At 37.8% G+C, this 18,502-nt stretch overlaps 1 protein-coding gene across 3 annotated transcripts in view; it reads left to right on the top strand.

Moving 5' to 3' along the window:
* RNGTT (RNA guanylyltransferase and 5'-phosphatase) overlaps window positions 1-18,502 on the top strand; it is a 332,045-nt gene that overhangs the window by 23,778 nt on the left and 289,765 nt on the right. For all 3 annotated transcript variants that reach the window (XM_050789534.1, XM_050789536.1, XM_050789535.1), the window contains exons 3-4: window positions 6,851-6,954; window positions 7,045-7,133. In XM_050789534.1, coding sequence (XP_050645491.1) covers window positions 6,851-6,954; window positions 7,045-7,133 — 193 coding nt within the window. The remainder of the gene's footprint in view (window positions 1-6,850; window positions 6,955-7,044; window positions 7,134-18,502) is intronic.

Raw genomic sequence — 18,502 nt, 5'->3', positions numbered from 1 at the left:
ATGGTGGTCAGGCTGGTCTTGAACTCCCAACCTCAGGTAATCTGCCTGCCTCGGCCTCCTAAAGTGTTGGGATTACAGGTGTGAGCCACTGTGCCCGGCTCATCAGAGACTATTATGAACAACTATACACTAACTGGAAAACCTGGCAGAAGTGGATAAGTTCCTAGATATATACAACCTACCAAGATTGAATCAGGAAGAAATAGAAAAGCTGAGCAGACCAATAACAGGTAGGGAGATTTAATCAGTAATAAAACATTTCCCAACAAAAAGTCCAGGGTCAGATGGCTTCACCACCAAATTCTACCAAACTTTTAAGGAAGAACTAACACCAATCCTCAAATAATCCTCAAAAAATTGAAGAGGAGGGAATTCTAGCTAATTCTTTAAAGCTAGCATTATATTTATACCAAAACCACAACAAAAAGAGAAAACAGGCCAGTATCTCTGATGCAATGATGGTTCAGCATACGCAAATCAATAAATGTGATACATTACATCAGTAGAATGAAGGACAAACACCACGCGATCATCTCAATAGAGTCAGACAAAGCATTTGATAAGAACCAACATCCCTTCATGATAAAAACTCTCAACAAACTAGGCATAGAGGGAATATACGTCAACATAATAAAGGCCATATGTGACAAGCCTACAGCTAACATCGTACTGATTGGGGAAAAGCTTTCAGCTTTTGCCCAGAGAATTAGAATGAGACGAAGATGTCCACTTATTCATCATGGTACTGGAAGTACTATCTAGAGCAGTCAGGCAAGAGAAAGAAAGAAAAGGCATCCAAATTGGAAAAGAAGTCAAATTGTCCCTCATTGCTGATGATATAATCTTAAATCTAGAAAAACGTAATGACTCCACCAGAAAACAGATCTGATGAGAAATTCAGTAAAGTTGCAGGATACAGAATCAACATACAGACTGGCAGCAGGTCACACCCCTGTAGTCAGAGCGCTTTGAGAGGCTGAGGTGAGAGGATTGCTTGAGGCTAAGAGTTCAAGAACAGACTGAACCCCAAAGCAAGACCCCATCTCTACAAAATACTTTCTAAAAATGTAAAAGTTGTCCAGGCACAATGTTGCGTTCTTCTAGTTCCAGCTACACAGGAGGCTGAAGTGGGAGGATCACTTGAACCCAGGTGTTCCAGGCTGTGGTGAACCATGATTGAGCCACTGCACTTCAACTTGGGCAAAAGAGTGAGACCCTGGCTTTGAAAGAAACAAAAAAGAGAAAACAACATACAGAAATCAGTAGTGTTTCTGTATGCTGATACTGAACTAGATGAGAAAAAAATCAAGAAGGCAATCCCATTTATAATAGCTTCAAAAAGGGTAAAATACCCAAGAATAAATTTAACCAAGAAAGTGAACGATCTTTACAAGGAAAACTAGAACAGTGATGAAAGAAATTGAATGGGACACAAACAAATAGAAAGACCTCCATGCCCATGGATTGGAATAATTAATATCATTAAAATGACCATACTTTCCAAAGCAATCTGCATATTCAGTGCAATCCCTATAAAAAATACCAATGACATTTTTCATAGAAATAGAAAAAACTCCTTTTTTATTTTATTAAAACATTTTTTTTTAAAAAAATGGGGTTTCACTGTATTATCTAGGCTGGTCTTCAACTCCTGGGCTCAAGCATTTCTCCCACCTTGGCCTCCCAAAGTGCTAGGATTACATGCATGAGACACTGCACCCCACCAGAATCCTAACATTTATATGGAACCTGAAATGACCCTGAATAACCAAAGCAATCTTGAGCAAAAGGAACAAAGCTATGGGCATCACACTACTTTACAATATATTACAAGGCTATAGTAACCAAAACAGCATGGTAGTGGTATAAAAACAGACTAATGGAACAGAATAGAGAATCCAGAAATAAATGCACGCATTTACAGCCAGCTGATTTAAACAAAGGCACCAAGAACATGCACTGGGGACAGGACACTCTCTTTAATAAATGGTGTTGGGAAAATTGGATATCCATATACAGAAGAATAACTGGACCTTTATCTCTCACCATATACAAAATCAACTCAAGATGGATTAAAGACTTTAAATGTAAGACCTGAAAGCGTAAAACAGTAGTTTTGAGAAGAAAGCATAGGGAAAACACTGTAGGACATTGGTTTAGTAACAATTTTATGGCTAAGACCTCAAAAACACAACTAAAACAACAGTAGACAAATGGGAGGATAGGAAACCAGAAAGCATCTGTGCTGGGTGCAGTGGGCAGTGACTCACGTCTGTAATCCTAGCACTTTGGGAGGCCAAGGTGGGAGGATTGCTTGAGCCCAGGAATTGGAGAACAGCCCAGGCAACAGAGTGAGACCTCATTTCTTGGTGGCACATACCTGTGGTCCCAGCTACTTGGGAGGCTGAGGCAGGATGACTGCTTGAGCCCAGTAGGTCAAGGCTGCAGTGATTTACATTCACAACACTGTACTCCAGCCTGGGCAGTGAGTGAGACTCTGTCTCAAAAAATAAAATTAAAAAAAAAAAAAAAGCTTCTGCACAGCAAAGGAAACAACAGAGTGAAATAACAACGTATTGAATAGGAGAATATATTTGCAAACTATTCTTCTGAGGGATTAGTATCCAGAATATACAAAGAACTGGACACAACAGGAAAAAAAATCCCATTAAAAAGTGGGCAAAGATGTGAATAGACATTTCTCAGAAGAAGACATACAAATGGCCAACAGATATATGAAAAAATGCTAAAAACATGCTCAACATTACTAAACATCAGGAAAATGCAAATCCAAACCACAGTGAAATATCATCTTGCACCAGTTAGAATGGCTATTTGTGACCAGGTACACTGGCTCATATCTGTAATCCTAGTACTTTGGGAAACTGAGATAGATGGGAGGATTACTTGGGGCCAGGAATTTGAGACTAGCCTTGATAACATAACTAGACATCATCTTTAAAAAAATTTAAAAAATTAGCCAGGCTTGAGGTACATGCCTACCATCTTACCTACTCAGGAGACTGAGGTGGAGGGATCCTTTGACCCCAGAAGATCGAAGTTACAGTGGTGAGCTATGATTGTGCTACTGCACTCCATCCTGGGTGGCAGAGCAAAACCCTGTCTCTCTCAAACAAGCAAACAAACAAAACAACAAAACTATTATAAAGACAAAAACCCACAGATGCTGGCAAGGATGTGGAGAAAAGGGAACTCTTATATGTTGATTGGAATGTAAATTAGTGCAGCCACCATGGAAAACAGTATGGACATTTTTCAGAAAACTGAAGTAGAACTGCTATATGATCTAGCGGTTTCACTACTGAGTATGTACCCAAAGGAACAGAAATAATTATATCAAAGGGATACATACCTGCACTTGCATATTTATTGCAGCACTGTTGACAATAGCAAAGGTATGGAATCAACCTAAGTGTCCTTCAGTGGATGAATGGATAAAGAAAATGTGGCATATATACACAATGGAATACTATGCAGCCATGAAGAAGAATGAAACCGTCATTTGCAACACATGGGTGGAACTTGAGGTCATTATGTTAAGTGAAATAAGCCAGACACAGAATGACACATTTCACATTTTCACTCCTGTGGGAGCCAAAAAAGTTCGTCTCACATCTGTAGTCCTAGAACTTGGGAGGCTGAGATGAAAGGATCACTTGAACCCAGGAGTTTGAGGTTACCATGAGCTGTGATTGTGCTACTACATTCCAGCCTGGGCAACAGAACGAGACCCTATCTCTTAAAAAAAAATTGATCTCATGGAAATAGAGAGTAGAATGAGAGATGATAGATATCAGAGGGTGGGAAGGGTGTGTGGGCAGGAGGGGCGTGGTGAAGGGAGGTTGGTTAGTGCAAACATATAGTTAGATATAATGTATAAATTCTTATTTTCGATAGCAGGGTAAGGTGACTGTTGTTAGCAATGATTGTATTGTGTATTTCCAAGTAGCTAGAAGAGAGAACTTGAAATACTCTTTAACACATAGAAATGATAAATACTCAAGGTGATGGATACTCCAGATACCCTGATTTCATCATTACACATTACATGCAGTAACAAAATATCACATATACCCCATAAATACATAAAATATATCAATTAAAGTAAGTGCAGATTGTTTCTCTTGCCTTTTTTTTTTTCCTGTGGCGACCCAAGGGGGGAAGAGGGAGGGAGCGGAAACTCAAGGATTAAAGTGGAGAAAGCTGGCTTTTTCATCCTGGCTAACACAGTGAAACCCCGTCTCTACTAAAAATACAAAAAGAAATTAGCCGGGCGTGGTAGAGGGCGCCTTCCCAGCAGCTCGGGAGGCTGAGGCAGGAGAATGGCGTGAATCCGGGAGGCGGAGCTTGCAGTGAGCCGAGATCGTGCCACTGCACTCCAGCCTGGGCGGTTTCAAAAAAAAAAAAAAAGGTAAGAGGGGCTTTTGGAGGAAAGTCGGGGTGCTGATAGGAGAGAAAATAAATACCAAGCAGGAAAATTTGGGGATTGAAACAACCATCAACCTATGTGGTATAAATTGTCTTCTTTTTATATTAGAGTATATGCTTCAGAATGAGGTGGAAGATGTGTGAATTTACTACTACTTTTTCTAGCCTCAGTATTGGTGTGCATTTGTTAGTGAGACTGCCTTGCTGGCTGATTGTGATTCTAGGTTTTAAAGATTTTTCATACTTAAGGCCCCTGAACGCAAATCAACGTCTTCAGCTAGTGCTCAACGGAAGAAATAATGATTTTTGTTCCAATCCAGAAAGAAACATTGGCTATGATCGACTTATTGGGATGGGATTAAGCCTCCGGTAATACGCATATGGCCATGTATACTGTTCTTCATTGGTTATTTAAGGAATTTATGAGAGAATTTTGACTATACGTACTTTTTTACCCTGTGTGTTAGAATTTAACTGCCCAAGGTGTGATTCTTAGGCATCACATGGTACCTAAAAATCATGATAATGATTTTTGTCATTTAAGAAATAGACAATACGTTCACTTATTTCAAAAATCCAAAAGTTTTGAAAGGTTGGTGTCATGAAGTCTCCCTCTCACTGTTGCTCTCTATCTGCCTAGTCCCTCACCACATACCACACAGGTTCCAATGTTTTTAGGTTTTTTAATACATCCTTTCAAAATTTCTTTATGTGTATATAAGCAACAAAAAACACAGATTGCTGTGTTCTCCCCTGCACACTCAAGGTAGCACATTATATATGCTGGTGTGAACCTTGCATTTCCAACTGAAGAGTATACTCTGAAGATCTTCATATATCAGCACATAGAACTTCTTGTTTTTTTTTTTTTTTTTTACAGATTTATAGTATTCCATTAAAGTATGTACAAGTTGAGCATCCCTCATCCAAAATTATAAAATCTGAATCTTTTTTTAGCATCTACATGATGCCCAAAGGAAATGCTTATTGGAACATTACAGATTTTGGATTTTCGTATTAGGATTGCTCAACCTGTAAGTATAATGCAAATATTGAAAAATCTGAAATCCTAAACACTTCAAGTCCCAAGCATTTCAGTTTAGAGTCTTCTTACTGCTTTACTTGGATGGTTTCTTTATGAAACCGGAATATGTGTGCTGACATTTTGTGAAATTTACCAGCATAGGGTCATTTTTACTGCTTTTGTGTGTCTTCACTGTATTTCCCCCTTGCTATGCTTCTGCTTCCCTGTAATCTGTCCCATCTTCTCCAGATTTCTCAGCTCTTGTGTAGATGAGAGATAGGTCTACCACTTTATGGTGAACTCTTTCTTACCGGAAATGTACTTTTGTTGCCTTTTTTCTAAAATCTGCTGCTCCTGGGTCTGCTTCTCTTTTCTTCCTTTCCATATAGCTTCTGCAGTGTTCTTAACTTTTTGGCAGAACTTAGACATTTTTTATGAATGTGTGGATTTTATGTGCCTTAGTTTTACAGAAAATGAAACTCTTTTTTTTTTTTTTTTTTTAACAATGTACCTTGTTTTTATATGATAAGGAGAGGGAAATTTCTTATTTAATTTTTTAATCTTTTTTCCCCCAAACACATGGTTTTTCAAGTGATCCTCTTGCCACGGCCTCTCAAAGTGCTAAGATTACAGGCATGAGCCACTGTGCCTGGCCAAATTTCTCTCCCATACTGCCATCTTCTTAATAAGATTGTTTCTATTTTTAACCTTGCTTCTTTTCAAAAAAACGTAACTTGAGGCTTTAGTATATTTTCAGAAAATAGAAGAGTTGTTAATAACAAAGAAAGGGACACCTATATAATATATATAATGAGATAAGATATATATACACACACACACACACACACATCATATATATGATATAAATGGTTTGTCTCATCTTTTAAGCCTGGGATATAAAATGGTGTAGTCAGTAGATATTAACAGAGTTATTGGTAGTGGCTGCTTGGAAGGCTGGGGTGGGTGATGTGTGCCTGGAGCTTGAGTTGTGGTATATTTCAGATAGGTGCTATTCCTGCTCTGGCCTCTTGTCTAATAAGTCATAGGTGCAGAGGTATATGCAGCAAACACTAGAGAAAACTCTAGTGTTTTCTCTTTTGCATAAACTTTTGTGATGTTGGCAGTAGAATTTGTTTTGCTTATATTCCTGTTCCTTCCTTAGTTTGGGAGTTAATTTATTTTATCAAGTGCCTGCTTAGTTTTAGTGTCTTGAATAAGACTTAGATAAGTGGTACTTTTATTATCAATTGCTCAAGGGCAAAGTACATACAAAATCTCCCTCAATGCAGTTGGATGAACTGTAGTATTGCCATTTAGTCAACTTATTTGGGAACAAAGTAAGTTACTAGTAAATCTGCCCCCCCTTTTTTTTTTTAGGTTAAAATGGGCTTATTGGTGGACCTGACAAATACTTCAAGGTTCTATGACAGAAATGACATAGAAAAAGAAGGAATCAAATATATAAAACTTCAGTGTAAAGGGTAAGTTATATATTGAGGTTCTTTAATATTGAAACCTTTCATCACAATTTGTAATCTCTTTTTTCAAAAAAACTTTTTCTATATTACTAGACATGGTGAGTGCCCTACCACTGAGAATACCGAGACCTTTATTCGTCTGTGTGAGCGCTTTAATGAAAGAAATCCACCTGAACTTATAGGTATGTTTGGCTTTACTTTGCCACTGTTGAATATTTTATTTTGCAGTTAGGTTTCTGTTTTCTTGTTTGCAAATAAGTTGATATGACAGTTTTTTTTTCTGTTTTAAATAATGACCAAGTAGTATTTATTAAAATGAGAGATTGACTTTTGTGAATTATGTAATAAATGTATGTTCGTAATTTTTACATTTTTCAAGATAAAGCCCTAATTTCCCCTCTTCAGGTGTCCTGTTGGGAAAGTCTGTCCTAAACACTACATATTTATTTTTTATACTTCTACATTTTATAATTTTACATTTTATACTGTATGTATTATTCTGAAACTTCATTTTTTTCATTCAGTATTTCTGAGAGCGATGTATGATGATGTAATTGTAATTTTTGCTGCTATATAGTATTCCATTATACAAATACACTATAGTTTATTCTCTTGTTGATGCACAATTCCTTCATCAGATTTTTATTGATTGCTACTCTATCTATGCCAGGCATAGGCTCTTGGAACATATCAGTGAAGGAAACAGAAAAAAACATCCTGCTCTTCCAGAGCTCATATTCTAGTGTGGGCCGGAGGCTGAGGGAAGGAGGGCAGGCAATAATAAATATAATACGTAAATTTTCATAAAATGGCAGTTACTGAAAATGACATTTTGAGTTATGTTTAGGTTTTTTTTTTTTTTTTTTGCTTTTATAAACAATGCTGCTAGGAGTGGTCTTCTAGAATTTTTAAGGTTTGGTTTTAAATTTAATTTTTTTTAATGAAAGAAAAATTAGTTTTTGAGACAAAGTCTTGCTATATCGCCAGGCCAGAGTGCAGTGGTACGATCTTGGCTCACTGCAGCCTTGAACTCTTGGGCTCGAGTGGTCCTCTCTTCTCAGCTTCCTGAGTAGCTGGGACTACGGGCACATGCCACCGTCCCCCGCTATTTATTTTTATTTTTATTTCTTGTAGAGACAGGGTCTCACTATGTTGCCCAGGCTTGGTTTGAACTCCTGGTGTCAAGTGATCCTCTTGCTATGGCCTCTCAAAGTGCTGAGATTACAGGCATGAGCCACTGTGCCTGGCCAACTTTGATTCTCTGTTATTTGTGTTGGTATATGGTTTAAATTGAGGATGCAATTTAAAGTTTTTTTTTTTTTTTTTTTTTTTTTGAGATGGAGTCCCACTCTGTTGCCCAGGCTGGAGTGCAGTGGAGTGATCTTGGCTCATTGCAACCTCTGCCTCCCAGGTTCAAGCGATTCTCCCACCTCAGTCCCCTGAGTAGCTGGGATTACAGGCGTACACCACCACACCCCGCTAATTTTTGTATTTTGTATTTTTTTTTTTTTGAGATGGAGTTTCGCTCTTATTCCCCAGGCTGGAGTGCAATGGCATATTCTCACTTTACCGCAACCTCCGCCTCCCGGGTTCAAGTGATCCTCTTGCCTCAGCCTCCCAAGTAGCTGGGATTACAGGCATGTGCCACCATGTCCACCTAATTTTGTATTTTTAGTAGAGATGGGGTTTCTCCATGTTGGTCAGGATGGTCTTGAACTCCCGACCTCAGGTGATCTGCCCGCCTCAGCTTTCCGAAGTGCTGGGATTACAGGTGTGAGCCACCACGCCCAGCTTAAGTTTTGTATTTTTGGTAGAGATGGAGTTTCACCATGTTGGCCAGGCTGGTCTTGGACTCCTGGCCTTGGGTGATCTGCTTACCTGCCTGGGCCTCCCAAAGTGCTGGGATTACAGATGTGAACCACCGTGCCTGGCCAATTAAATGTTTTCTACATAACCAGCCATTTGTTTCAGCGTAGTTTATTGAGTAGTTCTTTCTCTTCTTAGGACTAGATGATGTAAATTAGCTTCATATATCTACTCTTTGAAAATATTTCCTATTCATCTCGTTTTAATTTTTTGGTAATATTTTAAAACTTTTTTTAATCAAATTTTTTTATGTCTTGCTTGATTTTAAGTAGCTAATGTTTTTCCTTATTTAGATAATTGACAGAAAAACTGTTAGAAAGTTTGGGAATATATTGAGAACATAAGATAAAAAAGAAGACATCAGCAACTTTCCTGGAAACAAGCAATAATTAGTTAGAAAATATGATTAGAAAATAGTCCCATTAATCTTAATAATATTGGCTATCACATATTGAACATTTCCTTCCTGCAAGTCTTTGTGTAAACCCTATCACACACATTGTCTCATTTTCTTTTCATAGCAGTTATATTAGGTAGATAGTATTGTTATGTCCCTAAACTGAGACTTGGAAAAGTTAAGACTGCTGAAGGGTAACTCACACAGCTGGTAAGGGCTAGAGCCTGGATTACATCCTAAGCAATCTGAGTTGCAAGTTCATGCTTAAAACTACCTCTCTCTTCTATAACAGAAGTATAAAACACCAAGGAATTGTTATTAATAAATGTAGATGGTCTTAAGGAAGAAAATATATTTAAATATTAAAATAAACATGAAGAAATGGAGAGGCATTACTTGTTTCCACATTAATTTCAAAGTTTTAATGTTATTCCAACAAAAATCCCAATGAAAGGCAGAATTACTTTGAAATTAATTTGTAAAATCCCCCACCTCTGTTAAGTCACTGAATATCACCAGGCACAGAAAAAAATAGTTTGGCAAATTAGACCCGCAAGATTATGAGCAAGAAAAATTTGAAAAACGAGTAATGAGGAGCTTTTTCTTTCCAGTCATTGAATCATATGGTAAAGCAATGGAACCAGCAGCAGTAGTTCCTGGTGGTAAAGGAGATGCTTTTAAATTAGAGAGGAAAGGTGTGATTTTTCACCAAATGGTGTTCCGTTAGCCAACCACATAATAAGTGAATTTTAGGTGTATTAAATATTTTTAAAAGGATCAATAAGAATATAGGAGAAAATAGTCAATATTTATTTAATTCTGGAGTAAAGAAAGAAGGATATTCCATGTATATCACCAAAGACAGAATCCATAAATGAGTATTTTTCTTTTAGGAGTGCTCCTAGACTGCCTGCGTCAGAACCACCTGCAGATACTTGTTAGAAATGTATGTTTTAGGGCCTATCCTGGACCTACATAATCAAAATATCTAGGGATTGAATGTGAGGAATCCAGATTTTTTTTTTTTTTTTTTTAAAGAGACAGGGTCTTGCTATGGTGCCTGCTTGGAGTGCAGTGGCTATTATTAGGCATGATTATAGCATACTACAGCCTTGAACTCCTGGCCTCAATTGATCCTCCTGCCCTGGCCTCCTGAGTTGCTAGGAGTACATGCACCACTGCACTTTTGCCAGGAATCTAGATTTTTAAAAGAAAAGTATTAGGTGTCTTTTATGCAGACTTAAATTTGAGAACTGCTGTTGGAATTTAAAGTGTGGTGCCTACTAATGATGATAGTAACAGCTAGTTTTTTGTTTTTTGTTTTTTGTTTTTTGTTTTGTTTTGTTTTGTTTTTTGAGGTAGGGCCTTGCTGTATCGCCCAGGCTAGAGTGCAGTGGTGTGACTTTGGCTCACTGCAACCTCTGTCTCCAGGGCTTAAGTGATTCTGCCACCTCAGCCTCCCGAGTAGCTGGGACCACAGGCGTGCACCACCACACCCTGCTAATTTTTGTATTTTTTGTAGAGACACAGTTTCACCATGTTGCCCAGGTTGGACTTGAACTCCTGGGTTCAAGTGATCTACCCACGTTGGCCTCCCAAAATGCTGGGATTACAGGCGTGAACCCTTGTTTATTAATAAGCTAGTATTAATAAATGCTTATTATTTGCTCAATGGACTTGGGAAACTACAGATAAGGAAACTGAGTCTCAGAGAAGTTAAGTACTTTGCCCATGGTCATGCATCTAATAAGTAGTTGAGCCAGGTTTTTTCTTTTTTTTTTCTTGTCACTGCTATACTAACATGGATAAGCCAGGTTTTTAATCCAGTTTCTGGCTTTAACATTGAAATCTGTAATTAGTTGCTATGCTGGTTTCTAGTTTCACATAAAAGTGAAACATTTTCGTGTTTAAAAAAAAAAAACAAAAACAACAGGTGGGTGTAGTGGCTCACTCTTGTTATCTCAGCACTTTGGGAGGCCAAGATGGGAGGATCACTTGAAGCCAGGGGTTTGAGACCATCCTGGATAACAAAGTGAGAACCTGTCTCTGTAAATAAAAACATTAGCTAAGTGCAGCAGTGTACTCCTGTAGTCCCTTAAGAGGCTGAGGTGGGAGGACTGCTTGAACCCAGGAGTTTGAGGCTGTAGTGAGGTATGATCACACCTGCACTCCAGCTTGGGCAATAGAGTGAGACTCTGTCTCTTAAAAAAAAAAAATTGGAGAGGAAAATGTTTGAGGGCAAAGAAAAAAACAAAACATAAAACAACAACAAAAGACACAACAGAAGGAAGGCAAAAAGATGTTGGACAAATTGGGGTCTCGCTTGGTGGCGCATACCTGTAATCCCAGCTACTTGAGAGGCTGAGGCAGGAGGATTGCTTGAGCCCAGGAGTTTGAGACTGGTCTGGGCAACATAGCAAAAATTCTGTCTTGAAAAAAGATTTTGACAAATTTGGAAAAATATCTGAAGCATATGTGACATAAAAAAGTAATAATCTTATTTATGAAGATATCTTATATACCAGTAGGTGAAAGAGGCATTCCTTAATAGAAAATTATGGAAAACAATGAAAGAGCAATTTACAGAATATGAAATACAAGAAACCAAGAAACATGAAAAAATTGTTCTCACTTGCTAATGAGATACAAATTAAAATACATGCTGTTAGCTGCACTCCACATCAAATTGGCAAAGATTAAAAAAATTATATTTCTGAGAGCTCCTGGGGGACTTTGCCCTGCACCAGCTGGGAGTGGTGTCAGTTCAGTTCCGGATTGAACAAGGCCCTTGCACATGGCATGTTGGGGGCCCAGCCTAAAGTTCTTGTCACTTCCTCATGCGAAGCCAACCAGCCATCACTATCCTGGGTGGAGCCCCACAGCATTCAGGTGGCCCTTGGCCACGCCTCCTCAGGGCCTCCCAGATAACTGAGTACCCCTCCCAGTGGCTTCCCCTTCCCCTCCCTGGGGCTGCCAGGGGCACGTCGCTCTGTGCCATGGACTGAGACCAGCTCCTGGTGACAGAATGACCTGTTTGTTGGAAATGCCTTGTTGCCAGAGAAAGGAATCTTGGAACAAAACTATTTAGTTTAATTGTGAACTGGCCACAGGGCAACTTTTTAAAAAAATCAACTTATTAAGTTGGAGCGCTATAATAGCTCCTGCTGATTTAGCAACGATGTGTTTGCTAAACACATAATGTTACGTTTTATGAGGAAAAGGGATCATAAGGAAGAGTGAGGACATTAGGTGGGTAAAAGTAGCCTCGTGTTAGTGTCTGTTTCTACACAGACAAAACCTTTGGGTTTTGTTCTCTTTGTCAGGTAAATATTTGTTGCATACCCTGCTGCACAGAGAACCTCCCTGCATCTGTTTCTCTGTTCCTCTGTGGCTGACTCAATAAACTTTTCCTTCTTGGCAAAAAAAAATTATAATATCTGTTAGTGTCAAGGATTGGATAAAATGGGTGAATTCATACATTTTTAGAGTGTTAATTGAAAGAGTCTCTGCAGAGGGCTCTGTGGAGAGAGAACATCATGGTATTTCTCAAGATCCTTAAAAGCGTTTCTCTTGACTCATCAAGACTATGAACTTATTTTACAGAAGTAGTCAGAGATGGACATAAAGAGTTATGTGAAAGAATTTCATCACAACTTCCTTGGTAGCAAAAAAACAACCTAGAAACAACAATCATTAATAGTCAGTAAAATCATTAAGTAGAAGACAAAATGAGCAACCACCACTTGAACCCACTTACTCATCTTAGTACCACTAAAAGTGGGACAACCAAACATTATGTGCTGCTGGATGTGTTATGAAAGAAAATACACAGTACCGTCTGTAAAATATTCTTAACTAAAGTCTTAAAAGTGAATCTAATTATGTCTCTGGATTTCACTATCAATTTACAAGACATGCAGGAGATAAGAGAACAAGCTAATTGATACCATGAGGATGCAATCAGATAAATCCAGAATGTGGAACATTTCACAGAACAGCGGCTAGGTTTTTCCATCATATTGATGGCATTTAAAAAAAGAGGGAATCAGGAACACTTGAGAGACATAACAAAAAAATGCAATTTGTGGATATTGTTGGATCCTGGTTTGAAAAACTAACTTTATCCCAACACTTTGGGAGGCCGAGGAGGGTGGATCACGAGGTCAGGAGATTGAGACCATCCTGACTAACACGGTGAAACCCCATCTCTACTAAAAAAATACGAAAAATTAGCCAGGCGTGGTGGCGGGTGCCTGTAGTCCCAGATACTCAGGGGGCTGAGGCAGGAGAATAGCATGAACCCGGGAGGTGGAGCTTGCAGTGAGCCGAGATTGCGCCACTGCACTCCAGCCTGGGCGACAGAGTGAGACTCTGTCTCAAAAAAAAAAAAAAAAAAATTTTTTTTAAAGGTACTCGAGGAAATCTGAAAAGAAACTAGGCTCTAGATGACATTAAGGAATTTGTAACTCTTCTTTTGGTGTAATTATTGCATGGTAATCATATGAAACCCTGAGTCCTTATTAGAGATGTATCCTAAAACATTTTTAGTGACATATCTGTGATTTGCTCTAAAATACAGTTAAAGGTCATGAAAATGCTAATTATCCTGATTTGATCATTATACATTGTAGACATGTATTGAAATATCACACTGTACCCCACAAATATGTACAGTTATTGTGTATCAGTTAAATAAGAGCTGGGCCCAGTGGCACATGCCTGTAGTCCCAGCTACTTGGGAGCTAAGGTGGAAAGATTGCTTGAGCCTAGGCGTTGAAGTCCAGCCTGGACAACATAGCGAGACCTTATCGCTAAAAAACTTTTTAATATAATCATAATAAAGGCAAAAAAAAATTAATACAGTTGTTCCTCAGATTCCTCGGGGGGTTTGGTTCTAGGATCCCCCTCAGATACCAACATCCTCTAATGCTCAGTGCTCAAGTGCCTTGTATAAAATGGCATAGTATTTGCATATGACCTATGAACATCCTGCCCTTTTCTTTAAATCACCTGTAGGTATTAACTTATAATACCTAATACAGTGTAAGTGCTATGTGAAGTTACCATGCTGTATTTTTAAATTTGTATTTTTTTTACTTTTTAATTTTTTTTTACTGAGCTTTTTCCCAAATATTTTTAATACAGATATAGGAAGGCCAATTGTAATCCAAAAATATTATTAAGGGTGGAGGATGAAAAAAAATCAGCAAAATGATAGTTACCAAAGCTGGATGATGGATACATAGGGTTTCATTTTTCTATTCTCACTACTTTGGATATGTCTGCAAATTTCCATAATAAAAATAATTTGAGAGTACTGCCCCAGAAAAGCTAACAATATGGTAAAAATCGAAAACATCTGGTTCTAAGGGTTTCAGATAAGGGACTATGAAGCTGTTACTGCTAAGGATTAGAAAAGGTTTCAAGCTTCTGTGTGTTTCAAGAACTTTGTATTTCCACCAAGCCTACAGCATTAGCCCACAGCTTCACAAATTATCAACTGATAACTGAATCAATTGTCAACTGTAACTGATAAATTAACAATTATATTAGCTAATTTAAAAGTTACTTTTTTTTTAAAGACCAGGTGTCACTATGTCACCCAGGCTGGGATTTTTTTTAAAACCAAGACAGCTTTGAAAAGAAACCTGAGTCTAACTTTTACCACAACACAGATGTTTACTATTTGTGGTCACAAATATTGATCAGCAAGAGTTTGTGCAAGGTTGATAAAAATCCCTTCTCTGAAACTAAAAATAAATGAAAGTGCTATAAAAGCAGGACAATCTTTCAGATCCTAAGACTATTTAAGCTTGATTCTTTAATGCTTTTTATTTAAAAAGGTGTTATCAGCAATCAGTTCTGAGACCAGTTCCTGTTATTGTCTCTACAGTAATATTATAAGAAATAACTGGCAATACATCCTGTGCTCCAAAATTTGGCAGGCCCAAAGCAAATGTTTCCACTTCAATCCACATGAACAGAATCACTGCTGGGAATATAAAACAAGCTACATATATATCACTAGGTTCTATAAATTTTATAACCTGTAAACACTCAAAACAATTAGATTTTTTTCTTATCAGTTCTTCTAAGAATATACCTGCACAATTTATAACAAGGATGAATTTGTTTTCCTAAACCTGGAGTATGAATCCTTCTAAAATCATGACCTCTAATGCCAGAGATTAAAATTGCTTGACTGCCCTCCTTTGAATTCATTAAGCATATTTAGCGTTTACCCCTATAATGGCTTCTCTCAAATGAGAAAACACTTTTGTGAGTTGTTTTTAATTATTCAGATAAAGGCCTCAGTATTACCTTAAGCTGTGTAGGTTCTAGTCATATACCTCAGTATATGAGTATATATGTGTGACTGTTACATATATTCATGTAAGTATGTGAATATATACACACACACCCTTAATATATTTCATGTATATCCCATAATATTGTTCTGTTAAATAATAGCTGCATACTGTACCATATAAATAACCTGCTTTTTTCAAAACAAAAAATATAATATACTAACTGTTCACATAGCGCTTACATTGTATTTGGTATCATAAGTAATACCTAGAGGTGATTTAAAGAAAATGGCAGGATGTTCATAGGTCATATACAAATACTATGCTGTTTTATACAAGGCACTTGAGCATTGAGCATCAGAGGATTTTGGTATCTCAGCGGGGGTTCTAGAACCAATCCTCTGAGGAGTCTGAGGAACAAATGTATTAAATTTTTTTGCCTTTATTATTATTATATTAAATAAGTTTTTAGAGACCAGGTCTTGCTGTGTTGTTCAGGCTGGACTTCAACTTCATCCCACAAATTTTGGCAATTAAAATTGTCTCTGGACATTGCAAAATGTCCCCTGGGGGGCAAAATCTTCCTCAGTTAAGAACTACTGAACCCTGGGTGCAGTGGCTCACGCCTGTAATCCCAGCACTTTGGGAAGCCGAGGTGGGTGGATCACCTGAGGTCAGAGTTCGAGACCAGCCTGACCAACGTGGTGAAATCCTGTCTCTACTAAAAATACAAAATTAAACGGGCGTGGTGGCGCATGCCTGTAATCCCAGCTACTCAGGAGGCTGAGGTAGAGGTTGTAGTGAGCCAAGATTGCTCCATTGCACTGGGCAACAAGAACAAAACTCCATCTCAAAAAAAAACAACAAAAAAAAAAAACAAAATAAAATAACTACTGACCTAATTAGACTGATCAGATAATTAGGAGTTTTAGCATTAAAAAATTTATCTAGCTAGTGAGATAGAAATAAAATTGTGGGCCAGGTGTGGTATCTCATGCCTGCAATCCTAGAAGACCAAGACCAAGGATCTCTTGAGCCCAGGAGTTCAAGACCAGCCTTGGCAACATAGAGAGACCCTGTCTGTCCCCCCCCCCCCCCGCCAAAATAGTATATGTTGAGACCAGGCTTTATTTAAAAAGATACATTGTCACCAGCCCTTTATACACTGCCCCTAGCATGTATAGCTATAGCTGATCTCTCTGTCCATTTGTTGGGGAGTTTCTTTTCCTAGTTTGATTGTCAATGCCATATACATTTATTTCATTATATTAGCGTGCCTAGAAAAATTTGAATAGAAGTTGCCTTGAAATAGTTAATTGTGAGCTAATATTTAGTTAAAAACTGAGGCTTACTTACCACTAGATGGACCCGTTCTCATGATGAAGAAAACTGAAAATTGCTTTAAAAAAATACTGAAGACATATCTAAGCTTGTAGTATACCTAATTAATGGATTTTTTAATATCAAATATGTAATCTCCCACATTTTCTATAGAGGTTTATTATGATGGTTTTGTAACTTTATAACCCTATCTGTAAATGTTTTAATGTATAACTGAACCGTTAGACTAAGACTGTGTATTTGCATATAAAGAATAGTAAAAGGAAAATGGTACTTTCCTAAATTACATAACTTCACATGGCATATTAGCTAATTGACAATTATTCTTACATTTCCTATTCATAAAAATATTTAATCTTGCAAGAGTAAAAATTGGATACAAAAACAGTAGCTTAGGTGAGAAACATCAAAAGTTGAAATATTTGTTGCTTGAATTGGTCTGAAATAGAAGATAGTAAGGAAATTTAAATGTTGGATTAAGACACATGAATACAAAAATGCATTTGCAGCGCACATCTTTGTGTGGCTTTTTTGAAGCACTTTTTCTTACAAAGTAATGGAGATAATGGAATTTATAGATTTTCTTAGTCATAGCTATTTATTTCTAAGTGATATCTTTCAGTTCAAGACTGATCTCTTTATTTTTTATCTTCTTCCTTCAGAAACTTCATTTCACTTATATTGTTTCTATTATTGCCAAGCTTTGTGGTTTAACTAGGTTCTTGTCCTGAGCCTGTAAACATACCTAAACTTGTTAAATAATAGTAACTGTTCACATAGTGCTTACATTGTATTAGGTATTATAAGTAATACCTAGAGGTGATTTAAAGAAAAGGGCAGGATGTTCGTAGGTCATATACAAATACTATGCCGTTTTATACCCGCTAAAAAAAAAAACCCCATACACTTCTGTTTTGCATTCCCTCTTCCTTTCTCAGCCGACTTTTTAAAAGAATCTATACTTAAATCCATTTATTCCTATCGACTTTATTGCAGTCTGGAGTCCTCCCTCAGCACTGTTTTTTGTTTGTGTGCTTTTTAAGACTGTGTCTCACTCAGTCATCTGGGCTAGAGTGCAGTGGTGTAATCATAGCTCACTGTATCCTCAACCTCCTGGTCTCAAGGAATCCTCCCACCTCAACTTCCTGAGTAGCTGGGACTACAGGCACTTGCCACCATGCCTGGCTATTTTTAAAATTTTATTTTTTGTAGAGATAGGGTCATACTCTATTGTCCAGGCTGGTCTTGAACTCCTGACCTCAAGTGATATTCCCGCCTCCGCCTCCTAAAGTGGCAGGGATTACAGGCGTGAGCCACTGCACCTGGCTAGCACTCTTAATCAAATAGTGATTTTCCATTCTAATCATTATGTGACATTTAAACACTCATATCTTAGAAAAGTTCCCTTACTTGGCGTACATGACCCTGTGCTTTTGTTCTTTGAGGCCCATCATGGTTCATTCTCAGTCTTTTTTTGAGATGATGTCTCACTCTGTCGCCCAGGCTAGAGTGCAGTGGCATGATCTCAGCTCACTGCAGCCTCTGCCTCCTGGGCTCACGTGATTTTCCTGCCTCAGCCTCCTGAGTAGCTGGGATAACAGGCCACTGACACCAACTCCAGTTGATTTTTGTATTTTTA

Source organism: Macaca thibetana, chromosome 4, assembly GCF_024542745.1.
Source record: "Macaca thibetana thibetana isolate TM-01 chromosome 4, ASM2454274v1, whole genome shotgun sequence".
NCBI classification, from domain to species: Eukaryota; Metazoa; Chordata; class Mammalia; order Primates; family Cercopithecidae; genus Macaca; species Macaca thibetana.
This window is presented reverse-complemented; position numbering and strand designations above follow the sequence as displayed.